Source organism: Crotalus tigris, unplaced genomic scaffold (assembly GCF_016545835.1).
Source record: "Crotalus tigris isolate CLP2741 ecotype Arizona unplaced genomic scaffold, ASM1654583v1 scf7180000017624.2573661763:2888555, whole genome shotgun sequence".
Taxonomy (NCBI): Eukaryota; Metazoa; Chordata; class Lepidosauria; order Squamata; family Viperidae; genus Crotalus; species Crotalus tigris.
Genome location: NW_024096519.1, coordinates 2,806,809 through 2,831,837, shown reverse-complemented (window position 1 = coordinate 2,831,837; position 25,029 = coordinate 2,806,809). Strand labels below are relative to the sequence as shown.

The 25,029-nt window shown below is 36.3% G+C and overlaps 1 protein-coding gene across 1 annotated transcript in view; it reads right to left on the bottom strand.

Moving 5' to 3' along the window:
- The window catches only part of AGMO (alkylglycerol monooxygenase), a 126,155-nt gene that overhangs the window by 34,885 nt on the left and 66,241 nt on the right, over window positions 1-25,029 (bottom strand). Inside the window, exons 4-5 of the mRNA XM_039332852.1 lie at window positions 8,111-8,214; window positions 4,279-4,374 (exon numbers count right to left, since the gene is read on the bottom strand). Coding sequence (XP_039188786.1) covers window positions 4,279-4,374; window positions 8,111-8,214 — 200 coding nt within the window. The remainder of the gene's footprint in view (window positions 1-4,278; window positions 4,375-8,110; window positions 8,215-25,029) is intronic.

The window sequence follows — 25,029 nt, the reverse complement described above, 5'->3', positions numbered from 1 at the left end:
ATGGGGTGGGCACGGTTTCCTTGTGATGCGTCCGGCCCGCAGGCTGGCACTTTGACACCCCTGATCTAGATTCTAATAAAGACTTTTGATTAATTTATTTAATCTAATTTAAAGAGTCTAATCAAGAAATACACATTAATAAGATGCATATTTGAGATCGATGAGCTTAGCATTCTATTTGGCAGCTCTCCTATTATAGAAAATAATTACCAGCAGAGCTGAAACAAATCCTCCTTTTCCCCACTACAATTTAGGAAAGGACTCAAAACTATTTCCAGGTTTTAAATGTCATTATTTTAGCCTCATGTTTTGACGATTATGGTGGTAATGATGTATTTAACAGATATTAGGCAGGTTTTGAGCTGTCCTTTTAAGAGCTGATAAGGAAAGGACCACTATCTATAATACATGTTCTATATAAAAAATAAATAACAATTTGAAAATAGCAAATGCAATCATTCATGTTCAAGAAGTGTATTAAAATATAAAAACACACTGCCATAAATCAAGAAAATTCAAATCCATATTTTGGCATATTAAAAATACTGAAATGTTCCGGTAGATCTGCGCGCGCGATGGCGGCTACTTTGTAGCCGTCCTCCTGGGTAAGTGTTTGAATCGCCATGAACAGTGGACATCAGCTGTTCAGCGGTTCAAAAACCCCCTCCCGGGCAAAGGGGGGGGTAGAGAGGTGTCTGAATAGTGGTAGAGCCTCTTATGCACCCCCAAAGTTTTTTTTGGGGGGGTGAAACGAGTGCTCCCACGGAGTTCAGACTGTCTCCGCTTCCCAGCTGCTTTTGTCCCTAGGGACAAAACAAGCCGCTGCAACCACCTCCGCGATTAAAGTTAACTGGTGAGTTTTTTTTAGAAGCAGACAGAGCTGAGTAGAGGATTTAGTTTTTGCTTTCTTGGATTTTATTTGGATTTTAAGTTCAAAGATTTATTTTTACTTTTATATTCCCTCTTTTTATTTTTTTTTTCCTTTGTTGAAAGGGAAAGTAAAATGGCGATCGGCAAGCCTTTCGGTGTTTTTTTTTTTTCGGAAGGTAGAATGGCGACCGGCAGGCTTTTTGGGGTTTCTTTTTTCCCTTTCCCTTTTCCTTTTTTTGTTTTTTTTTAATGATTGGAATGGAGTGTTAGTATTATTATTTTTGTACTTTTTTGGTTTGTTTTTTGTACTGTTTGTATTTTTAAAAAAATGGAATGGATTTTTTTCTATTTAATTATTCTTTTTTCTTTCTCTCTTTTCTTTTTTTTGAACTCCTTTTTTTATTATAATGATCTCCTCTTGAAGGATTTTTTTTTTGATTTTATGGAGTTAACTTCTTTTTTTCCTTTGTTTAATTTTTGCAATTTCTAAGAAGGAGTAAAGATTTTTTTAAGATGGCTCCAAAGCGTCCAGTAATCCCTACAGCTTCTAAAGTGGCTTCTTCTTCGGTGTCATCATCAGCGCAACAACCTAAATTAATAGCCTCATCTTCTTCTTTGCCACAGTCAACAATGGTGAAGGATTTGCAAGATATGATGGGAGATGTTATACTTCAAATTAGGGGAGAAATGAAAGAGATTCTAGAGGAAAATAATAAGATTTTGAGGCAAGAGATAGTTTTGGCTTTAAAAGGAGTTGCCTCTGTTCTTGAAAAGTTGAATTCTCGCGTAGAAGAAGTAGTAGAAAAAGTGGAATTGATGGAGGAAAAATTTGAAAGTATGGAAAAAGAGATGAAAAATTTTCAAGATGAGATTCTTATGCTTCAATATAAACAAATGGAATATGCTTTAAGAATCAGAGGTTTGGGTGAGTCTGTGCAAGGAGATCTGAGAGAGATGGTTGCAAAGGACTTTGCTGTGATTTTGAATAGAGAAAAAGAGGAAATACTTAGTGAAATTGAACAGACATTTAGAGTTAACTCTGTGGTGGCAGAGCAAAAGAATTTGCCAAGAGATGTGGTAATTTACTTTGGGAAAAGATCCCTGCGCAATGAAATTATACAAGCTTTTTATAAGAAGAGGTTTCAAATTGCTTCACAAAATGTTATAATTTTAAAGGAGATCCCATCTAAAATTTTAAGAAGAAGAAAGGAGTTTGCTTTTTTAGCAGACGAACTTAAAAAGAGACAAATTTTGTTTAGATGGGATGTTCCGACTGGAATGGTGGTGAATTACCTGGGGATACGTTATAGTCTTAATACTGTTTCTAAAGCAAAAGACTTTTATACTTCGGTCCTGGGGGTATGTTCATCGCCACCTATCACGTTTAAAGCTTTGGAAGATAAAAAGGCAGAATTGCAATCTGAAGTGCTTAGACTTATGAAAATTGGGAAACTTCAGTTTGAGGGGCCTCAACAAGTAGAGATGGAGGAGCAGAAGACAACCAGTATAAAATACAATTGTAAAGAAAAGGATCAACAGAAGAAGGTCAAGGAAGTTTCACAAGTATTGGTTCCTGAATCTGCGGGAGAAGTAGGATTTATAAACTCTTTGGAACAACCTTTAAGGGCAGAATTGCAGTGTGAAGAGCCTATATTAATTAAAAATGGGAAATTTCAGTTTGAGGGGCCTCAACAAGTCGAGATGAAAGAGCAGAGGACAACTTGTGCAACATATAAATGTAAAGAGAAAGACCAACAGAAGAAGGAGGTTAAGGAAGCCTCACAAGTATTGGTTCCTGAGTTTGTGGGAGAACCAGGACTTACAAATTTTTTGGAGCTACCTTTAAGGGCAGATTTTAAAGTACTTTTTTCGAGATTTATGGACAAGAGAGACTGATAAGGATTGTGTTTACAGTGGATGGAACTGGCTATTGGAGAGACGATTATGGAGATCGAATGAAAATTTTAGATAAGAAGTTTAAGTTTAAGTATTTAGAAGACTATTGAGATTGCGGGAGAACTAAGATTTACAAACTTTTTGGAATTACCTTTAAGAGGTTTATGGATAAGAGAAGGAATGTGTTTACTGTGGAGGAATTTGTTATTGGTAAAGATTTAAAGAGGCATAAGGGAATTTTAATGTTTTAAGTTATGTTTATGGGATCTATTATTATTATTTTTTAGAGAAGCTAATTTGTTTAATTAAACATATTTAGATTTGTTTAGGATTTATATGTTTTCTAAGTTTTTTCTTTTCTTGATAGGAGAGAAGATTATGGAGATTGAACGAAAATTTTAGATAAGAAGTTTAAATATAAGTATTTAGTTTAACTATTCAAAAGAGTATCCAGTCTTAATGGTATAATGAATGTTTATATGCTTATTTTTGTGCTCTAGAGTAAAGAAAGAGGGAGATTAGATCTTATATTGTAGGTATGGATATTTAAAGAAAGTAATGTTTAAATTTGTGTTTTGGGGATTCTATATAGAATGATGGATAATAATATAAGTACAATACTAGAAAATGTTTAAAGTATATTATAATGTGTGTTTAATGTTTGCAACTATTATGTTTTAGAGAAGATAATTTGTTTAATTTAAGGTATTTAGATTTGTTTAGGATTTATATGTGTTTTAAGTTTTTTTCTATTTTTTATTTTCTTTGAAAATTTTAATTAAGCCTGTACTCAGCTCTGGGAAGGTTGAGGGAGGGTATGGGAGGTTTGGGGAAGATGGGGGAGGGTACGGGAGGGTGGGGGTTTGGGGAAGGGATTTGTTTTGTAAAATTTAAAAACTTTCAATAAAAAAAATACTGAAATAAAATATTTTAAAAAGAGAAAGAAAGGAAGCCAATGGCAAAATTGATTCATTGTTTATGAATTGTTGATTCATAAATCAACAATCATTGTTGATTCATTGTTTATTCATTATAAATGCAATCCTATTTTTCTTAAAATATTTAAGATATAACAAAAATAGTGTTGCAGTTTTAAACCTATTATAAAGTGAAGACATACGGTAGTATTATACTAAAAGAACATTGTTTTTGCTTGCTATGGTTTAAAATACTTTGGATAGCGAGATGGGCAGCATATAAATTAAACAAACAAATATTTTTTTAAGACAACTGAGATAGTGGATAGTGAGATTGGCAGCATATAAAGTAAACAAAACAAACAAATATGACAACAGGAACCAAGTGCCTTTGGGCTTCTTATAAACCGAGTATATAATGGAGAATAAATTGAGAATTGAGTATATAGTAGAAAATAAAAAATAAAAATAAGCTTGTGCTTCTTTTCAAATGAGTCATAAAAATAATTTTCTAATATAATAAATCAGCTTCACATAGGTTTTCAAGACATTGATCCAATTTGGCTGCTTAGGCATTGTCAAATGTCTAAATTACCTCTGTATGTATCCAGAACTGATAAAGGAGATTAAACTGCAGATGAACAGCGAATACTGAAGGTGGAATGCAAAAAGCCATTGGAAGGTAAAATACCTTTAAAAAAAAGAAAATAATAATGACAAAAATATTTTTTTAAAAATCAAAATTTGTCAAGTAAGCAATTTAAGAAATTAAATAACAAAACTTCAATATATTATCCTCAAAATCCACTGGACTAAAATTTTATTTTTCTAAGCCAAAATCAAGCTGGAGAAGGTTAGATTCCATTGTGCAAATCTCTGTATTGTGGGTGTAAAGTTAGCTGCATAATCATGATATGCCTCAGACAATATGAACAGAAAGAGCCAGATAACAGAAAACTCTTGGCATCCTATGATATTCTAATACTGTGAAATATGTTTCCTTGAAATCTAGTAGCAATAAAGATGAGAAAATAACAAAATGGGTTGCCATGTTTTATTATTTTAATTTTTTTAACTATTTTCCTTGTTGCTCTTTTGATATGGAACACCTTACTAGTCAGAATGATGAATTCCTAAAGGAGCAATATTTTCCATACAACTCATGTGCCTCCATTTAATTATCATTAAGAAAGAATCTGAAAACCTCCAGGCCAAAAACATTAGCACTGTAATCCAACAAAGGGTTATATAACTGTGTGTATTTATATAAAGCATTTTAAGAGAAGAATTTGGAACAGTTATTATCAGGGAAATAGAAAATTATGAACTGACAGCATATAGCCTTTTCCAAAGCAACGAAGAAAGATTATGAGAAACTGATTATTTTCCATTTTGGCATCACAAAAAAATTATTGAAACAGAACAAGCAGCATAAAGTACTTTTGTTTCTTTCTATTGTTCTGAAAATAGAAACCAATTGCTTCACTGGAGACCACAGACTTTCATAATACCATACGAATTAGAACGTTTGGTCTCATTCTGAAACAAGTTGTTATATAAAGATGTCATAATTCCATAGTTAATAAACTCTCATATCTACAAGAACAACTTGTTTTAATTAAGAGAAAAATTTCACTCACATAAATTAATCTACTTGCTTCTTAATCCATTTATGAGTTTGGTTCCAATGGTCAATGATGCTAAACAGTGTAGACTGTTCATTTTATTAGCTATTATATTAGCACATTTTTGTAATATTTATTTAAATTTGTATAAATCTAAAGGACAGAGCTTTTAGGATGAATGTTGGTGAAATATATCAAAAAGCAGAAACAAATTTAAATTTAAATGCATTGTCTGAAAGCCTTTACAGCATTGTGGAAATAATTCACAATAAAAACAATAGAGAATTATGTTCAAAGAAGTAGGCATAATATAAGGTGAGATAGTTTGCAACTCCATTTTAAAGTTATTTTCAATGAACCTATTCCCATATTTCCTACTGTTTATTAATAAACTATGTTTTGACTTTTTAAATCAGTGGTTCTCAACTTTTTTAATGCCACGACCCCCAACCGGTCGTAAGTCGAGGACTACTCAACTGGTGCAGCACCGTTTGCAGAATGGGACTTTTGGTGGGCTCAGCAGGGCAAAGACAGCCTGGACAATTCCTATTGGCTTTTGAAAGCCAATAGAATTAGACTCTATTCAAGACTGCGTTGTTTGGCGACCCCTGTGAAATGGCCATTCGACCCCAAATGGGGTCCCGACCCACAGGTTGAGAACCACTTTTTAAAATTGTGACTACTCCATTCTAAAGACTTTGTTATCATCGGTCAGCAAGTTGACTACTACTTCTGTGAAAATAGAATATACTTCTTCACCCTCTTGTAACTCTGGTTCAAATTACAGCATTAGTGTGAGAAGGAATAGTGATCAATGGCTGTCACAGTAAGATTGTCCTCATATCCACCATGGAGGTCATGGTGTATTTGATCATTTGACAAATTAACTGTCTTAAGGAAGGAAAGAGGCTAAACTGAGCAATAAACAGAGTCACCAAGGAAAAGAGCCCACTCTGAGTGCCTTGCAACAAGCCCATTTTCTATTTTCTATTTTTATCATTTAGATAGAATATAATATAATATAATACAAACACTGGGCACTAACTAACAAAATGAAATTCAATGGTGAAAAAAGCAAGGTTCTACATTTAGGCAAGAAAAACCAAATGCACAAGTACAGCATAGGTGGCACCATGCTCAATAGTAGTAACTGTGAGAGGGACCTCGGAGTCCTAGTAGACAATCACCTAAATATGAGCCAGCAGTGTGCTGCAGCTGCCAAAAAGGCCAACACACTGCTAGGCTGCATTAACAGAGGGATAGAATCAAGATCACATAAAATCAAGATCAGAGGGATAGAATCAAGATCAAGTATTAATACCACTCTGCAATGCCTTGGTAAGGCCACACTTGGAATACTGCATCCAGTTTTGGTCACCAAGATGTAAAAAAGATGTTGAGACTCTAGAACAGTGGTTCTCAACCTGTGGGTCGGGACCCCATTTGGGGTCGAACGACCATTTCACAGGGGTCGCCAAATAAGGCTGTCCGCCATTTTTTTCCTCCTTTTCTTTGGCCACGCCCCTGGCACCCAGTGATGTATAAGTGGTTGGGGGTCACCACAACATGGGAAACTGTATTATGGGGTCGCGGCATTAGAAAGGTTGAGAACCACTGCTCTAGAAAGAGTACAGAGAAGAGCAACAAAGATGATTAGGGGACTGGAGGCTAAAACATATAAGGAACGGTTTCTAGAATTGGGTATGTCTAGTTTAACGAAGAGAAGGACAAGGGGGGACATGATAGCAGTATTCCAATATCTCAGGGGCTGACATAAAGAAGAGGGAATCAAGCTATTTTCCAAAGCACCTGAAGGCAGGACAAGAAGCAACGGGTGGAAACTAATCAAGGAGAGAAGCAACCTAGAACTAAGGAGAAACTTCCTGACAGTGAGAACAATTAATCAGTGGAACAGCCTGCCTCCAGAAGCAGTAAATGCTCCAACACTGGAAGTTTTTAAGAAGAGACTGGACAGCCATTTGTCCGAAATGGTGTAGGATTTCCTGCCTGAGCAGAGGATTGGACTAGATGACCTCCAAGGTCCCTTCCAATTTTACTACTATTATTATTACTATTTTATTTTGGTACAATTCTCATCAGTTACAAATAAATATGTTAATACCCACTTTATTTTTTTTAATGTATACATATAGTAAATTCCAACATTTCAAAATAAGTTATGTTCACTGTTTCTATTACCTTTGATTACACTTACTATATTTCATTAGTTAATTATCAAATTAATAATTTTCAAATTATTCTCTTTTTTATTGGACACACTGAGTAAATGCTATTTCATGATAATCTAGGGTTGAGGTTTTTTTATTTTTTAGTGTACTACATACCATAGAGAGAGGGACAAATAATATATTAGTATGTCAGATAATATATCTAAGGAGTTAGATTTTTAAATTTTATTTTTAAATCATGTCTCGTTATTAAAATGAGTTTGAAAATGGAAATAATTTAAAAATCAGATCAGGACCACATTTTAATTTGATGCCCAAGTGAACAGATGCATCATAATTTGATGCTAAACTTATCTCAACTGAAAAAAAGTTCCATTTGAATAATACTTCTACTCAGAATATTATTTCTTGAGTATACATAGAATGGCACAGAGGACATGTAAACGAAATCTTCATACATAAGGGCACTGTACATCTAGTTCTGTAGTATCTAAATACAAAAAATGTTCTAGTTCAATTTACAGATTTTTATGGTTTCTAAAACTCTGAAAAATCTTTAATTGCTTTACTCTTTTTTTGTCTTTGACATGCACTATACACTGGACATACTCACCCATGATGCAAATTTTTGCAAAACAGATTGCCTTAATGCTGTGAATAAGTTATAATGTTCAGAACTATGATGTACTTGATGTCCAGCCCATAAAAAATTAATCTCTGCAATAAAAGAAAAAGATTTTGTGAGCCATGCAATATTATGATGAAATTTATATTTTTAAAATCTAGCAATAAGCAAATATACCCTTTCATGTACACAGAAATTCTGCATTTAGAAATATACCTGATGCTCCAATCTATGGAAAGCATATGTAAAGTGTTGGTCCAATCAATATCCTAGCTTTTACTTCTGGAAAAGAATGCCTGACAGAATGCAGAGAATGCAGAATTCTTTCCAGAACTCCTTTCATAGCAGTAGGAAACATTTTATTTTCTTCTGTGTAATAATATAGCATATTGCATCTGAGTACATAGATGTGCTTGTATTCAAGAGGAAACAGATTATATTTCTCTATAGGACCCCTTGCTTGAACTAACCCATTTCCATACTCAGTCTTTCTTTTGCCAGCATTTCCTGCCATACCGAACTTCAGTTTTTAGTTACTCTGATGATGGAAAGACAGATGAACACACAAACATCCAAACCTATATACATAATTTATTTCCAACAGTCTATTTAATTATATAATTGTTAGAAAATTGTTTATTTTTAACCTGGAAAAGAATGTCTAAAAAATAAATCTGTAAAGGAAAGAAACAAGCATTTTAACAGACCTGTATGTTTTTATAAGTATGTATTTGAATTTAAAAGTAACTATGAAATAAAGAAATCTATGTTGCTTATTTCACTGAAATTCCTTTTACATACTCTTTAGGTTTAGGTAGATCTCTATTCATACATTCCTTTGACGTTAAATGTTTTATGTTTTGCTGCAGAAAAATCAGGTATTTTTTTCTCCTATTCAGGAAGTCCAAAAAAATCTCTGAATTCTTCAGTTTGGCATAGAATACAAGAACCTTTCATTGTTTTTTTTAAAAAATGGTAAATAAATGGGATTTATCACAAATTGATTCTCTGATTGAAAATTTAAATTAAAGAAGGCTTTTCCGACAGATTCAAGTCACGGAAAGGTGAACCTATATTATTGGAGGCAAACAATTAATTTGGTCCCGTCAGTTTTTGTTTGTTTGTTTGTTTTGCATCTCAGATGTTTTTACAGAGTTTTTTGCAATTTGTCACAGATGATGCCTTTCTTCAGAACAAAAAGAACTACAGAAAGTCTTGAGACAAGATTTCAAGGCAAGGTTGGGTTAAGTATATAGCAGCAAACATGCACGTGTCCAGGTAACTAATCTATTTAATCTTCTCTTAAGATAACAGTAACGTGTTCCCAGCAATTTTAAAATATACCAATAATCTTCCTCAATAATAGGAAAGGTTCATAGAGGTCCACATGTAAATGAGTTGCTTAAAATATTGGGATAACCAGCTTTTCTCTAGGGGACCTGGGGTTCTATGAGAAGTCACAGAAGAAGTTCCACGAGAGATCGTGACTGGAAAAAATAAAAAAAAATTGGCTTTTTTGAACTTCGTATGTAGCTAATAATAATTTGTGGACAGGGCATCAAAAGATCTGGGAAGTACTTTTGTGTTCTTCTAGGGTAAAAATAGTTTATTGGTTCTTCCAGGGTAAGAAAGGCTAAATTAAGCACATTCTATGTGATGAGACTCAGTCTATTCTTATTGACTTTCATTTCTTCTGAAGGAAAAAAGAGTAGTCTTTCATGTGACCTAGTGTATCCCTTTAGTCCAGAAAAATATGTATTAGACAACCAATTGAAACTTCTTGACTTGGACCTATACCCAAAGTGTCAAGTTTTAAAAGAGGCCTCTGTAGTGTATTTCTTTCTCATTCCAAACAAATTTTTCTAGCAAAGTACCTTTTGTGCATAGAAATGTGTTTATGCTAACCTGTTTACTGTTTAAATTTTGAAGATATTAGTAAGGGTAATTAGTCAGAAACTTGATATTTGAATACATATTTATATTCTCAGACAAAGTCACTAAGGCAATCTTGTACATCCAGATGTGTTATCCCTTGCACCACAGAATGTTCCACGTTAGTATTGCTTTTTTAATGAAAACATAATAATAATAATAATAATAATAATAATAATAATAATAATAATAATGATGATGATGATGATAAAGTTGGAAGGGACCTTGATGGTCATCTAATCCAACCCCCTGCTCAACCAGGAAACCCTATACTGTTTTGGACAAACAGTTTGCCCTGAATTAGTAAGGTTTTTACAAGCAAATTGATTAAAGATATTTCAGTGAATGGTTAAAATCTTCTCAAATATGACTACTTCCATTATATCTTGATTACCTATGTTACTTAGTTTCATCTCTACCTCTATCTCTGTGTAATGTATTAATTCCTCATTTTATTGATTTTTCATATTGTAGTTATATTTTCTTTTGGTATTTGATAATAATTCAGTAAGTAAAATATATAAAGTGTCATGGTCCCATCAGAGCCTGAGTCTGAGTCTGAGTCTGAGGAGGAGGAGGAGGAGATGGAGCAGGGGATGGTGCAGTCTCTATGACTCAGGAGGAATGACCTGAGAATGAGAACAAGGCAGTCCCAGGTCCATCGGGCCTCGGAAAAGTAGGCAGGGAGGAAGAAAGGGCTCAAGCTGATCAAGGAAGTGGGGAGGAGACAGAAAGGGCAGGCAGCAGAGCAGAGGAGCTTTGGAGCTCCAGAATGAGCAAATCGTCGTCTGCCCAATTCCCAAGTGCGAACAATGGAAAGATGGCAGAGTCAGTGCAACTACCTGGGAGGGGGGCACCCTTGCTCATGAGGTTCACCTGGAGAGTAACATTTAAGGAGACGCTGCGAGGAGGGGCTTTTGCCAGGAATAAGTGTTTGTTTTTGGATTACACTCCCTTGGTTGTAACTCACAATCTATACAGCAGTGGTTCTCAACCTTTTTATACGGCGACACCGGTCATAAGGATGTGCCGCACACGCAAATGGCGGGGAAAAATGGCGGATCGCGTTGTTTGCCGACCCCCGTAAAATGGTCGTTCGACCCCAAATGGGGTCACGACCCACAGGTTGAGAACCGCTGCTATACAGCTAGATCCCTCTGCCACTATGATTTAAACTGGAAAAGAAAGCCTAATATCCCCTCTAAGAGATTTTTTAAAAAAATAACAACAAAATCTTCTTTTCAAGTATACAGTATTCTTAAATTTCAATATTTAAGGAAAACAAAATAATTTAATCCACCCTTCATAATTAGTTCATTAGGCACTAAGTTATTCATTCAAACTACAACAGTGCACAATAATTTTCATTTGAAATACTTCCTAGGAATATGACAGAAGCTAAATGAACAAACTGAAAGAAATCTAAAAAGCGTGGAGGTTAAAGATCTGTCTCTTTAGTTGTTTTAAAAGCATATACTTCCTATCACAAACTGTGTGTAACATAAGCCTCAATTCAATGAGATACAGCTGTACAAATATAATACTGTAACTGAATCTTGCTTTTTTCTTCCCCTTCATTTTTTTTTATATTGTGAAAAGTTCAAGGAAAAGAATCTATGATAATTTTCCATTCTGCTCTTATTCACCTGAGGGTCAAAAGTAAAGGTTAAATGATATTCAGAAAGAATTACTAAAAATTCTTTTTATTACTTAACAGTATTCAATTAATCCAGCAAAAACAACAACAAATTATGTTCTTCATTTTAAATACATTAAACAGTCAGCTGGGAAAATTAGTGTGTTTAAAAATCCCAGTACGAAAAGCTATGCACAGGTGGGAATGTGCTATATATGAGTTTGAGTTTCAACTACTGTAGTATTTTCCACTATTAAATTAGAAAACAAATGATTAATTAAAATATACAGCAAAAAAATCACTAATATATTTTGTTTCACTCAAACAACACATTAACTATTTCCAGTGCTTTTTTTCTAAAAAAACAAAAAAGGTGTCAGAACTCACACACATCATACAACCTGCCTTGCCTACTCTCCAAGGTTCCATCCAAAAAAAGGTGCCAGAACTCCGTTCTGAGCGTTCTATGAGAAAAAAAATCCTGACTATTTCATACAATACACATTCCAAAGTGTCCACTGAGTTTGATTTGACTCAAAAAATTTCTAATCAAAGTTAAATTTTTAATTTTGATTTTATTATGCAAATGGCAATCTTCCAGGAAAAAATAATTTTAAAATTCTGCACATTTATTGGTTACTTTAAGGGAATTTTGCATCTCAAAACATTGTTGTTTGATAACTTGATTAAAATATACACCACAAGAGACTTTGCTTTCTACCCCAATCTTAATATAAATATTAGAAGAATATAATTTTCAAATGAGATGAATAAACTACAGCATGGTTTTATTTCAGAATCTTTATTTAATCCAATCTGTCAGATGTGAAATATTTTCACTATTTTTGAAGCAAAATTTTTGTAGAAATAATATAGTATTCATGTTATAATTATGATCAGACAATATATTTCAGTCTTATTTACATTAGAAATTCAAGAATTAAACTAAACAGCAGATTGAAATATCTGATCCAACTTTATTTTAATTTTAGAAGACATATTTGGGGAAAGGAACAATGAAAATAGTTACCTTTCTTTTAACCCTCAATCATATGATATGGTATCATTTTCCATAGATTTTTCTTGGAAAACTCTGTTATAAAGGTAGTCCTTGACTTACAACCACAAATAAGTCCAAAATTTCAATTGCTAAGCAAGACAGTTGTTCAATCAGTTTTATGATCTTTCTTGTCATGGTTGTTAAGTGAATCAGTGCAGTTGTTAAGTTATTTGCGTGATTGTTTAATAAATCTGACTTCCCCATTGATTTTGCTTGTCAGGTCACAAAAGGTGATTGCATGATTCCATTACACTCCAGCCTTCATAAATACAAGTCAGTTGGCAAGCATCCGAATTTTGATCATATGACCATAGGGATACTGAAATGGCCATTAAATGTGAAAAATGGTCATAAGTCATTTTTTTCAGTTTCAACTTTGAATAGTCACTAAATGAATTGTTGGAACTGCAGGATTAGGTCCACATAGGTAGCTGACATTGATTTATTCACACATAATCAAATATGATGAAGGCAGAACTGGCAGTGTTGGCTTTCTGGTAAATATTATGCACATGAGAAAAACTGACCGTTATTGGCAAATACTCAAGATAGCCATTATGTTTGAGCTTAGGATATTGCTCTCAAAATTCCAAATAACCTTTGTGAAACAAAACAATTATTCTAATAGACATTATACAGTAAAAGACAATCCCTCTAAAACAGGGATGTCAAACTCGCAACGTCACTTGATGTGTCGCGATGTATCACGACTTTTTTTCCATTGTCAGCAATGGGGTAGGCACGGTTTCAACATGATGCATCTGGCCTGTGGGCTGGCAGTTTGACACCCCTGCTCTAAAAAGTTTAGAAAGATCAATTAGATCCAAATAAAGATACTAATACCCAGTGACTGGGATTGTGAAATAATATTTTATCAGCTATGCTTTTGTCAGTTCCAATGCCTCTCCAGGAAACAAACCAATGGGTGCCTTTTTGCCAATATAGTAAGACACTCATTTAAAAAAAAAACAATAAGAGTTATTGTTTAATTTTCATTTTATACTCCTGTTTAACACTAGGATAATAGTGTTAATAGAATGGCTGTTATATATAGCTTTGTTTTATACAAGTTTGTTCTTTGTTCATTATTAATATATTATCCTTAGCATTTTGTTTTTAATCATTTAATCATTAAAATATACCTGAGTTCATAAATTACTGAACATATTGCAAGGTATAACAATAAAATATCACTAATATAGCTTCTCTATAGAGTATTGTGAAGAATATAAATGAGAGAGCTTAATTCAACTGTTAATATTGGTCAGACAAAAGCTGAAAAGCTAGATTTTTAAGTTAACAGTCGGTGTTGAGTCGTAACATGATGCCCGAGTTTTGAAAGCTGTATGATGCTGCTGAATCTGTTCAACACTTAGCTGGTTACAACTAGAAGGAGATTCTTTTCATTGGTCCTAAATTATTAGAATAGTCTAGACAGATACATCATGTTGCTGCCAGGTTTTGACTTTCATTTCTACCAAGTGATCAGAAGATTGCCTCAAATTTAACTGTTACTTGCTGCTTTTATATGCTGTTTACATTACTGTTTTATTGCTTATTTTTTACAATTTTATTAGTATACATTACTTTGGAAATATTAGATCAAGAAGTAATTCATATGTGTGAAATATCTCTCTCTCTCTCTCTCTCTCTCTCTCTCTCTCTCTCTCTCTCTCTCTCTCTCTCTCTCTCTCCCCTCGTTCCACATCAATTGTTGGCTTTCTCGCATATTTATCCTAAGGTCTGGATACAAATACTGGCATTGACATAATTGGCCTTAAACTGTTTTAAACAAACTTGTTTAATATTGAAAGGTAGTGGAGGTAGAGAAATAAAGTGAGATAGATGTAAAATGCTTTTTGAGGGGGAAAAACTAGGAAATGTACTGCTTCAATCTAACTTCTTGTTTTTTCACTCAATCCTATTTATTTCATTCAAAAATTAAAATCTTTGTGTGGTCTGTCAAGGATTCAAGGAAAGGGGCAGCTAGTATCAAATAGGAAATCAGGAAAAATGTATATCCCAGGATATACATGCCAAGAATGAGTGCTAAACCTTCCTTAGAAATATGTGCATATGTATGCCAAATTGAAATCTCCTGCCTAATTTTCTGCCATATCATTTGAAAAGGACAGCAATCCCTCCCAGAGATAAGATCCACAAAAATTGTAACAATCCAAACAAACCACCAATCTGAGCTAATTTAGACAGAAAGTTCCACAGCCAGTCTATCCAGAAAAAAGGAGGCAATCACACCACACCCACAGAAAAAAAATCCCCAAGTAGCTATATATCACTATATCTTAAAGAGCATATTTTGTTGTTATTATAAGAAGAAGAAAAACAAGTTTTTCTTTTGGTCACTAATCAGATTTACAATCTAAGACATAGAAATATGTTTAATAAAACAAAATGGATGAAAAGGTAAAATGAACATAATCAGCACAGGTAAAACTTTCTTAGTTCAGGTTTAACAAATTTAACAAATTCTAGGCTGTAGAATAATCAAAATCACATGAAGTGTTAATACAACTTCATAATACTTTTGGTAAGACCATACTTACAATATTCTATCCAATTTTGTTCATCATGGTACAAAAAAGACTTTGAAACTCTAGAAAGAATGAAGACAAGAGCAACAAAGATGATTAGGGGACCAGAGGGTAAACCGTACGATAAATAGTTGTGGGAACTGAGAATGTCTAGTCCAGTGATGGCGAATCTTTTAGAGACCGAGTGCCCAAACTGCAATCCAAAACCCACTCATGTATTTTCGGGTGCCAGGTGGGCGTGGCCCATTGGGTGGACGGAGCTGCGATGGTAATGGCAGACAGGGTGGGACTGAAAAGTTCAATCAATCAATTCCAAATTTGCAAGATCTTTTTTCCCCCAAGAAGTTGAAATTGATTGATTGATTGAATTTTTTTTTTTGTACACGGCGGCAGAGGCCTAAAGCGAAAAGGTTTTATAAAACCCAGCTGAAGGCCTAGGACTGGAGCGATGGCACATGTGCCCGCAGAGACGGCTCTGCGTGCCACTTGTGGCATGCGTGCCATAGGTTCGCCACCACGGGTCTAGTCTAATAGGGGTGACATGATAGTAGTTTTCCAATATTTACAATATATTCCTATCACTGAGGGGAGAAAGTCAACCTATTCTCCAAAGCACCTGAGGCCAGGACAGAAAGTAATAGATGGAAGCTTAACAAAGAAAGATCCAACCTAGAATCAAAGATAAATTTCCAATTTTAAATACATTATGTTTTAAACCAGTGTATGTAATCTATACTTATGCAGTTCCTCTATACCAGTGGTTCTCAACCTTTTTAATGCCGTGACCCCCAACTGGTTGTAAGTCAAGGACTACCCAACTGGTCGTAAGTCGAGGACTTTCCCTGCCCGGGAGCGCCACGCATGCGTGATGTCATCCCCTGCGCTGGCCGAGGCGTAGCTGGCAAGCGGCAGAGACGGCGCAGGCTGACCACCGGCTGGGCCACCAGCTGGCCCAGCCCAAGGGAGGTAAGGCACCCGCCGGGCCCCACGCGCGCCAGCAACCCTCCCTGAGCCCGCCGGCCTCCCACCTCCCACCCCGGCCCTCTTTTACTTACATTTTTAGTAGTTGCTCAGCAGGGAGGGGTGGAAGCTTCCAGACAGCTCACCTCCGTTTGCAGAATGGGACTTTTGGCGGGCTCAGCAGGACAGAGACAGCCTGGACAATTCCTATTGGCTTTTGAAAGCCAATAGAATTAGACTCTATTCAAGAGAGGCTATTCTATTGGCTTTCAAAAGCCAATAGAATAAAAGGGAGTAGCACAGCTAAGGAAAAAGAGGAAAAAAATGGCGGACTGCGTTGTTTGGTGACCCCCGTGAAATGTCGTTCGACCCCAAATGGGGTCCTGACCCACAGGTTGAGAACCACTGCTCTATACTAAAATTACAAATTATTAAAGCTTTAATCCTGTATATATTGATTTATGACCATAATTGAACCTAGAGTTACAGCTGTAAATAGTTGTGGTCATTCAAAAGTCAACAATACCTAAATAATCTAACTATGAAGGGATAATATAAAATTAATTATCTTCAGGTTCTAATTTGGAAAATATATTAGTAATCAAGTTTTTAAGCTTGGCTAATTCATTTTGGAAAGAAAATGGGAAGTCTGTCTCCTCTGATCCCTCAGTTCTGTAGTAAGTCCTTTTTCCTAAGCCATTTTGAGAATATGAAATATCAGCACTTTGACAAATCACTCAAATATATTCTGTACTGATCTGCCAACTTCTTTAAATGTGCTACCTTTCTATTCTAAAAGTCCTTATTAGCCAAATTTTGCTTTTCTCCATAAAAAGAAACTAGTAAATCATTTCTCACCTGATATCTACCCCTTCATTCATTTATTCATTAAGTAATTATGCAAAAAAAAATTTCACTACTATCACACCCAGGATTTGATTTTATTATAATGAAAAAGGAGAAATATAAACTGGCAAGTAAAGTGGAGAAGTGTGTAATTCTGTGTCCTGGTGAAACACCCAGAACAAAGTTTTTTCTTTCTTATTAATAGGCCAAATCAAATTTATCAAAAATCAAATTTAGGCATTAGGAAAATTACCTTTAGGAAAGCAGAAAAAGGAAAGGTAGTTCAAAATACAGATGGCATAAACCACAGCTTATTAGCACACCTTTTCAGATTTAACATTTTTATATTTTTGGTATCTGGTATCAATTATAACCAGAACTTTAGCAAATCACAAGTACTAATACTGGAAAACCAGAAACCTGCCTACATAGAAACAAAAATCTTCTAGCGCACTTGTGCAACTATTCTTGGTTTACTTGCCTATGTGAACTTGTATGTATGTAGAGTGAGCCTGCGTGTACATACTTTTGAAGTGCAAACATTAAAAACTTTAAAATTATATTTAAAGTTGAAATAATGTTTTTTTTTTAAAAAAAACAAAACCCTGAAATGTCAAGGAGAATATATTTTCTTTGAAAGGATCTGAAGAGGAAACCACTGGAATGAGAATGAAATAAGATAATTCTCCTTTTGTTCCTTTTTTTTTTAAGAGTTCTTATTTTTCTCTGTACTGGCTGTCTTGGTAAAGATTGATGTTTGGTGTCACTTCTAGGAAGTGCAGACTGTTCAGCTTCATTGCAATCTATGTCCTCATCCCCTTTCTCTGTTGGATACCACATACTTTGGCAACCGATATTCAGATGGGAAGTGCTTTTAATGGCAAGAATAGTTGCCAGTGAAACCTTTTCTCACAATGTCCAAAATTCTGAATATGCATACATTAAAGAAACAGAAATACAGTTACACCAAGAGAAAAACCACTAAGATTAATGCAGTTGAATGCAAATCCTGAAAACTATTAAAGAGTGTCAGAGAAATAAAAAAATAGGTCAATTATATTTCATTCTTAATATCATAACAAGATTCCAAAGAACTACATGCAACTAATTCCACATCTAGTACATCAAGAACCATCCCTCATACCTGATGACAAACTGCATTCAGAATAAAAGGGATTTGTAAAAGCAGACTGCATTGCACTGTGACATAAAAGCCAGAAGTTCAGAGAAGTAGAAAAGAAAATAATAATAAATTCCACTGGGGATGTGAGGTCCATGAGGAATTTAAAGTAGCTCTTTAGATTCTGTCTTATGCATTTAAAGTGGTCCTGCATGTTTTATTTTAAAGGTAAGAGTTTTTATTGGCGAGTTTTGTTCCAGAAAAATTGCACTCCAAAAGCATGTGCAAAAAAAGTAAGTTTTATTGTGTATATTTTCTTCTAGCCAACAGCATAGTAGAAAAAGGAAAGTAATGTGCTTTTTATATGATATAAGCCAAGAAATCTCACAGCTTAAAAAAGGCAGATTGTTTACCATGTGCCAGTTTTTTTTTTTAAAATAATCCAGTTTAGCTTAAAATTTGCTGTTAATGATCTAGGTAATCAGCATGCAAAATATGTTCCTCTATTCTTTATTTAAAAATAATCTGATATGTGATAACTTATCAGCCTAATATTATTTATATCAATATCAGTCTAATTATGTTTAATTTTTTGAATCTCAGCTTGATGCCAATAATGTTATTTTATATTCCTGTTATCACTATGAAAGTGATAACTTTTTCAAGCTATCTAAGGAGACACGAACAATTATCAATAAAATTCATAAGAATTTTATTATCTAAAGAATAGTGACCTTACAAACATTTTTTTAAATATTATATTTAGATAATAAAAATGATATAGCCGTATTCAGATCTGGACAAGCAATTGGCAAAATTTTCACCATTTCCAAAGTTTTCTTTACTTTTCCAAGGTCTGGCATTTTTTGGCAAATAGGCTCTCTTCAAAGAAGTGACAAAAAATAATTGGGATGTGGTATTCGCCAGATTGATAGCTATTCTCCATTCAATTATATATCAACATCCCATTAGATAGGTTTACAGGTCCTGTTTAGAAAGAAGTTACATCTGACTCAACCTCAGATTTGGGTCTTTTCTGCCAAGGCTCCCACCCTGTAGGTTATCATTAGCTCCAAAGTAAGACTGGCCCTATTCTTAACATGAGAGATGTAAGTAGGTAGGTAGGTAGGTAGGTGGGTGGGTGGGTGGGTGGATGGATGGATGGATGGATGGATGGATGGATGGATGGATGGATGGATGGATAATGAGAAATATTTTGTCTGCAACAGCTTCAGAGCTGCCTTACATAGCCTCCCTCAATTTAACTTTTCAGGATCTAACACTAAGGGGAAATCTGTCACATGAAATGTGAACCAGTGCAACCTGAAATAGACAAAAATCTGCTTCAGCCTCTAGAATAAATTTTCTCCTGTAATGCAGATTCTCTTGTTGGTGAAAAAGAAATGTATATTCTTTATGCCGTGTTATTATACAAATGATGTAAATTGTAATAGGGATATAGTTTTATATTAGTGGACACTTGAGAGTAATGATTATCTTATTCATTACTTGAGAGTAATGATTACCTTATTCTTCCAAATGGTCCATTAAAATGAGATTATAATTTATCTTTAAGCATATCTGAGAAATGAAATTTATGGAGCTTGTTATCTTGGTAGGAGTTGTGGGTTAAGGCTTTGATCCTAAGTTTGGGAACTCATTTTAAAAAGTGTCAAGATTATATTATTTTAGTTATATTAATTTACTTGTTTTTGTTGGATAAATTCTGCATTTTTGTTATATTGATTTTAAACTGGAAGATATCTTGAGTGTTCATTTTGAGAGGGAAACATATATCAAGCTAGTATATAATATCTCTTTTTTAAAAAATACTGTTTATTATTTTATAACTACCTATATTATTTCTTTTACATGTTATAAAAATGAGAGGAAAGAAATGATGGGAAGAGTCTACTAATTGTTTGGTGAAATAGGAAATTTTCTTTCCTGATAGATTAAAAAATATTCAGTTATTTTAAATGTACTCTCTTCACACTCACACAAAGGAGTCTTCACATTTCTTTTTCCATATGATTATTTTTACCAAGACTATAATTCTTAGTTTTGTTTTCCCTTTTTTTTTCCTGCCAGTTGCAAAAAGTTACAATTAATTTATCTGTGGACATTTTTCTGATTCAAATGACAAAAGATCAGTGTTTTGAATTCCACATTCTATCAAAGGTACTCTGGTTAAAAGATAAATAATACACAGGAAGACAGAAGTACTGTATTCTTTCATTTGATACAGAAAATCACTGTGCTATTAAAAACATTAAAAAGGGAAACGTGAGTCAAAAAGAGAAAACATATCTCATGAATGAAAAATAAGGTTTTGCCTGTTGAATCCAGGATATGCAAGTAACAGCCCTAACTAATACTAAGTTATATATAAAAATTGCACAAATAATTCATAAACCACCTAATGTCAACTATTTCAGTATGGCTTTATTATTTTTCATAAAAAGAATGTTTAATTTGAGAAAAATAATTACATAGAGAAAAAAATATCTCTATCTCAATCATTCCAATGCCTGCAATCGTATGATTGCCATTTGCAACCTTCCATGCTGGCTTCCCCAGTAAATCAGAGGATGACATGATAACAGTGTTCCAATATTTGAGGGGCTGCTACAAAGAAAAGGAGGTCAACCTGTTATGTCCTGAGCCTGCAAAAGGGCAGGCTCAGGACGTTGCAACGGTCCCGGGCAGCTGCAAGTTGCCCGGGACCAGACTGGTTGGCACCAGCGCTCGCGCGCATGCGTGAGGCGCTTCGCGCGCCTAAATGTTGCCTTTTGGCCCAGGGAAAAAGGTCCTTAAGAGAGGCTGAGAAGTCCGTGCTGCCTTGAGTTGTAACGGGGCTGCTGAAGAGAAATAAAGAAGGTTACTGAACATCAAGAATGTCTCGCGTCGTCATTGCCATTAGCCGAGGACTCAACACTGGCGACGAAGGTGGGATGGCCTTGCAATTACGCAAACAATTGTAAGCTTACCCTGGAGTCCAGCACAGCGAGGAAACGGCGTTAAATTCAGTAACTGCCTGCCAATACAGCTTCGTTGGAGGTAAGCTGGCTGATAGACCCTTCCTGCTTTACTAAAATGGCAAAGATTGGAAAACTTTCAGAGTTTGATATTACACATCCTGAAAGATGGGAATCTTATGTGGCCCGAGCAGAAAATTATTTCAGAGTTAATCAAGTAAGAGAAGAGGATTTAAAGGCCGCCACCCTACTCTGCGTTTGTGGTCAAGATGCATTTGAAATTGCTGAAAACTTAGTAGCCCCTGCACCTCTTGAATCTGTTACCTACACAGATCTTAAGAAATTACTGAAAGAGCATTTTCAACCCAAGTTGTCTGTTATTGCTTGGAGACATAATTTTGAACAGCGGGATCAACGGGCTGGTGAATCAGCTAAAGAGTACATTGCTGCATTAAGAAGGGCAGCTAAGCATTGCGAATTTAAAGACTTAGAGGAAAGACTGAGAGACAGATTTGTATGTGGACTGAGAAACAGAGATGTACAACAAAGGCTTTTTGCCAAAGAGGACATATCATTCCAAGATGCCTTGAGAGAGGTTACTGCAGAAGAGGCAGCAAGTGGGGCAATCAAGAATATGAGGCCCATCAAAAGCTTTCCAGAAGCTGTTTCCGTGCATTACGAGGGAGTTCAAGGAAGCTCAGAAGAGGAGCCTGATGAAGAAATAGATCATCTCTACCCAACCAAAGAAGGAAAGCAGAGGGAAGGCAAAGAAAAGCCTTCACCTGTACCCAAGTGCTTCGGGTGTGGAGGTCGCCACAAGAGGACCGACTGCAAGTTCCATTCTGCAATCTGTAGAGCATGTGGGAAGCAAGGCCACATAGCAGCTGTGTGTCTGGGCTGACAGAAGGTACAACCCCGAGAAGAATTGCGCCTGAAAGGTACCAGGGTCCCCAGCCAAAACAGGGTGGGTTTCTGTGCTTCACGAAGAAGCATTTTTAAGACAGGCACACACAGACCACTTAAAAAGAAGCTGTCACTTAGGGTGAAATTGCAAGGAGTTCCATTGGTCATGGAACTAGACACTGGGTCTGCACTTTCAATCATCTCCATTCACACATTCAGAAAGATTTGTTCTGGCAGTGGTTTCCAGGCCAAGCTTAGGCCTTCTAACATAGTACTAACAGACTTTCAAAACTCCAAAGTGTGTGTTAAGGGGGACGCCACCCTTAATGTGCAGTATAAGGATTTTGAACGTCCATTAGATGTATTGGTAGTGGGGAGTGATCGTACGAGTCTCATAGGACTCGATTGGTTTGAGGCCCTGGGAATACAAGTTACAGGGCTCAACAGCTTGCAAACGTTAGACTTACAGGAAGTCTGCAAGGAATTTGCAGATGTATTCAGCCCTCAGTTGGGCACATACAAGGGTCCCCCAGTGTCTTTGAAATTAGACCCCACTGTCACTCCTAATAGAGTAAAGGCAAGAAGGGTACCGTTTGCCTTAAAAGGGAAAATTGATGCTGAATTGGACAAATTGGACAAATCAGCAAGGAGTCTTAGAACCTGTTGACTCGAGTCCATGGGAAACTCCCATAGTAACGCCTCTTAAGGCTAATGGGGATATTCGCATTTATGCAGATTACAAATGCACGCTCAATAAGGCATTACAACAACATGCCTATCCTGTGCCTATTGTCAGCCACATTCTGGCTTCCCTCAAAGGGGGGCGTATTTTTGCAAAGCTTGATTTAGCTCAGGCTTACCAACAGTTGCCTGTGGACGAAGCTGCTGCTGTGGCACAAACCATTGTAACTCATAGGGGGGCATTCAAGGTCAAGAGACTGCAATTTGGAGTAAACGTAGCTCCTGGAATTTTCCAAAGAGTAATGGAAAATACCTTGAGAGGTATTCCGGGGGTTTGCCCCTATTTTGATGATGTCTTAATTGCTGGAGAGTCTATCCAAAATCTGGCTGAAAGATTGAGGGCTATCCTGCTGAGGTTTCGAAAAACAGGACTCAAACTCAAAAAGGACAAATGTAAAATTGGGGTGTCTTCTACAGATTTTCTGGGATTCAGAATTGATGCCAATGGGATTCATCCTGCTGAGTCCAAATTAAAAGCTATCACACAAGCTCCCAGACCTAAGTCCAAAGCTGAACTGCAAGCTTTTCTGGGACTTTTGAATTTCTACAATTCATTTATTCCTAACAAGGCTGATGTAGCTGAACCACTTCATAGGCTTCTTGACAAACAAGCTGTGTGGGAATGGTCACAAGCACACGAAGCAAGCTTCAATAAGGTTAAGGCCTTGCTAACATCTAACAATGTGCTTGCACATTTTAATGAAACACTCCCTGTGTGCATTGCTTGTGATGCTTCCCCTTATGGCGTAGGAGCTGTACTCAGCCATCTCACACCTGATGGAACTCAGGTTCCTGTTGCATACTACTCCAGAACTTTATCCTCTGCTGAGAGGAATTATGCCCAGATAGACAGGGAGGCCTTAGCTGTTGTTGCTGGAATCAAAAAATTCCATGATTTTTTATATGGCAGACATTTCACGGTCTACACTGACCATAAGCCTTTGTTGGGATTGTTTACAACTAACAAACAGACCCCTCACATTATCTCTCCCAGGGTGCTCAGATGGTCAATCTTCCTGTCAGCTTATGATTTTTCTTTAATTCACAAACCGGGCAAAGAAATGGCCCATGCTGATGGCCTCAGTAGATTACCCTTACAGGTAGTTGAGGCTGACCCTGCCCCAGCAATCAATATTCTTTCAATTCAAGCACTGCCTGAGTCACCCCTTAACGCCGGGGATGTGGCTGCTGAATCAGCCTCGGATCTTACACTCTCTCAAGTCTTATCCTGGGTTTTGTCTGGATGGCCAGAGAGTTGTCCAGGTATTGAGTTTCAGAGTTTCTGGTTAAAAAGGAACAAGTTGTCCACCTTCCAGGGCTGTCTGCTGTGGGGTAGCAGAGTTGTCATTCCTACCTCAATGAGGTCTAGAGTCTTATGGTCCCTTCACGAGGGTCATCCTGGCATTGTTCGAATGAAGGCGCTTGTGCGCAGCCACTTTGGTGGCCTGGGTTAGACAAGGAAATTGAGGCTAAGGTGCATGCTTTTCACCTTTGTCAACGCTCACACCCAGAAATGCCTCAGACTCCCGTACATAGGTGGGAGGAAACACAGTCCCCATGGTCTAGGGTGCACATTGACTACGCTGAGCCCTTTCAGGGTCAATTCTTCTTGGTCCTGTTTGATAGCTATTCAAAATGGCTCGAGGTTGTACCTGTCTCATCCACCAGCACTGCAAAGACTATCCAAGTACTGCGGGGAATTTTTGCTGCACAAGGGCTTCCGGATGTTTTGGTGTCGGACAATGGCCCGCAATTCACTTCTTCCGAATTCCAAGCTTTCTTACAGGCCAACATGATTCATCATGCCACTTCTGCTCCCTTCCACCCTTCCACCAATGGGATGGCTGAACGGATGGTCCACATCACCAAGGATGCTCTACAGAGACTTACCTATGGGGACTGGCATCACAGGTTGGCTGACTTCCTCCTTTCCTACCGCACTACACCTTCCACTTCTACCGGGAGGAGCCCAGCTGAACTTCGTTGGGGGCGCAAACTGATTACTAAACTTGACCGGTTGCATCCGGACAGACTGCCGCCTAGGGGTACACAGCCCAGGGCACCGCGGCAATTGCAAGTGGGTGCCCCTGTATGGACCCGTAACTACGGGTCAGGCCATTCATGGGTTCCTGCTGCTGTTTGCAAGGTTACAGGCCCTTTGTCTTATGAGGTCTCCTTG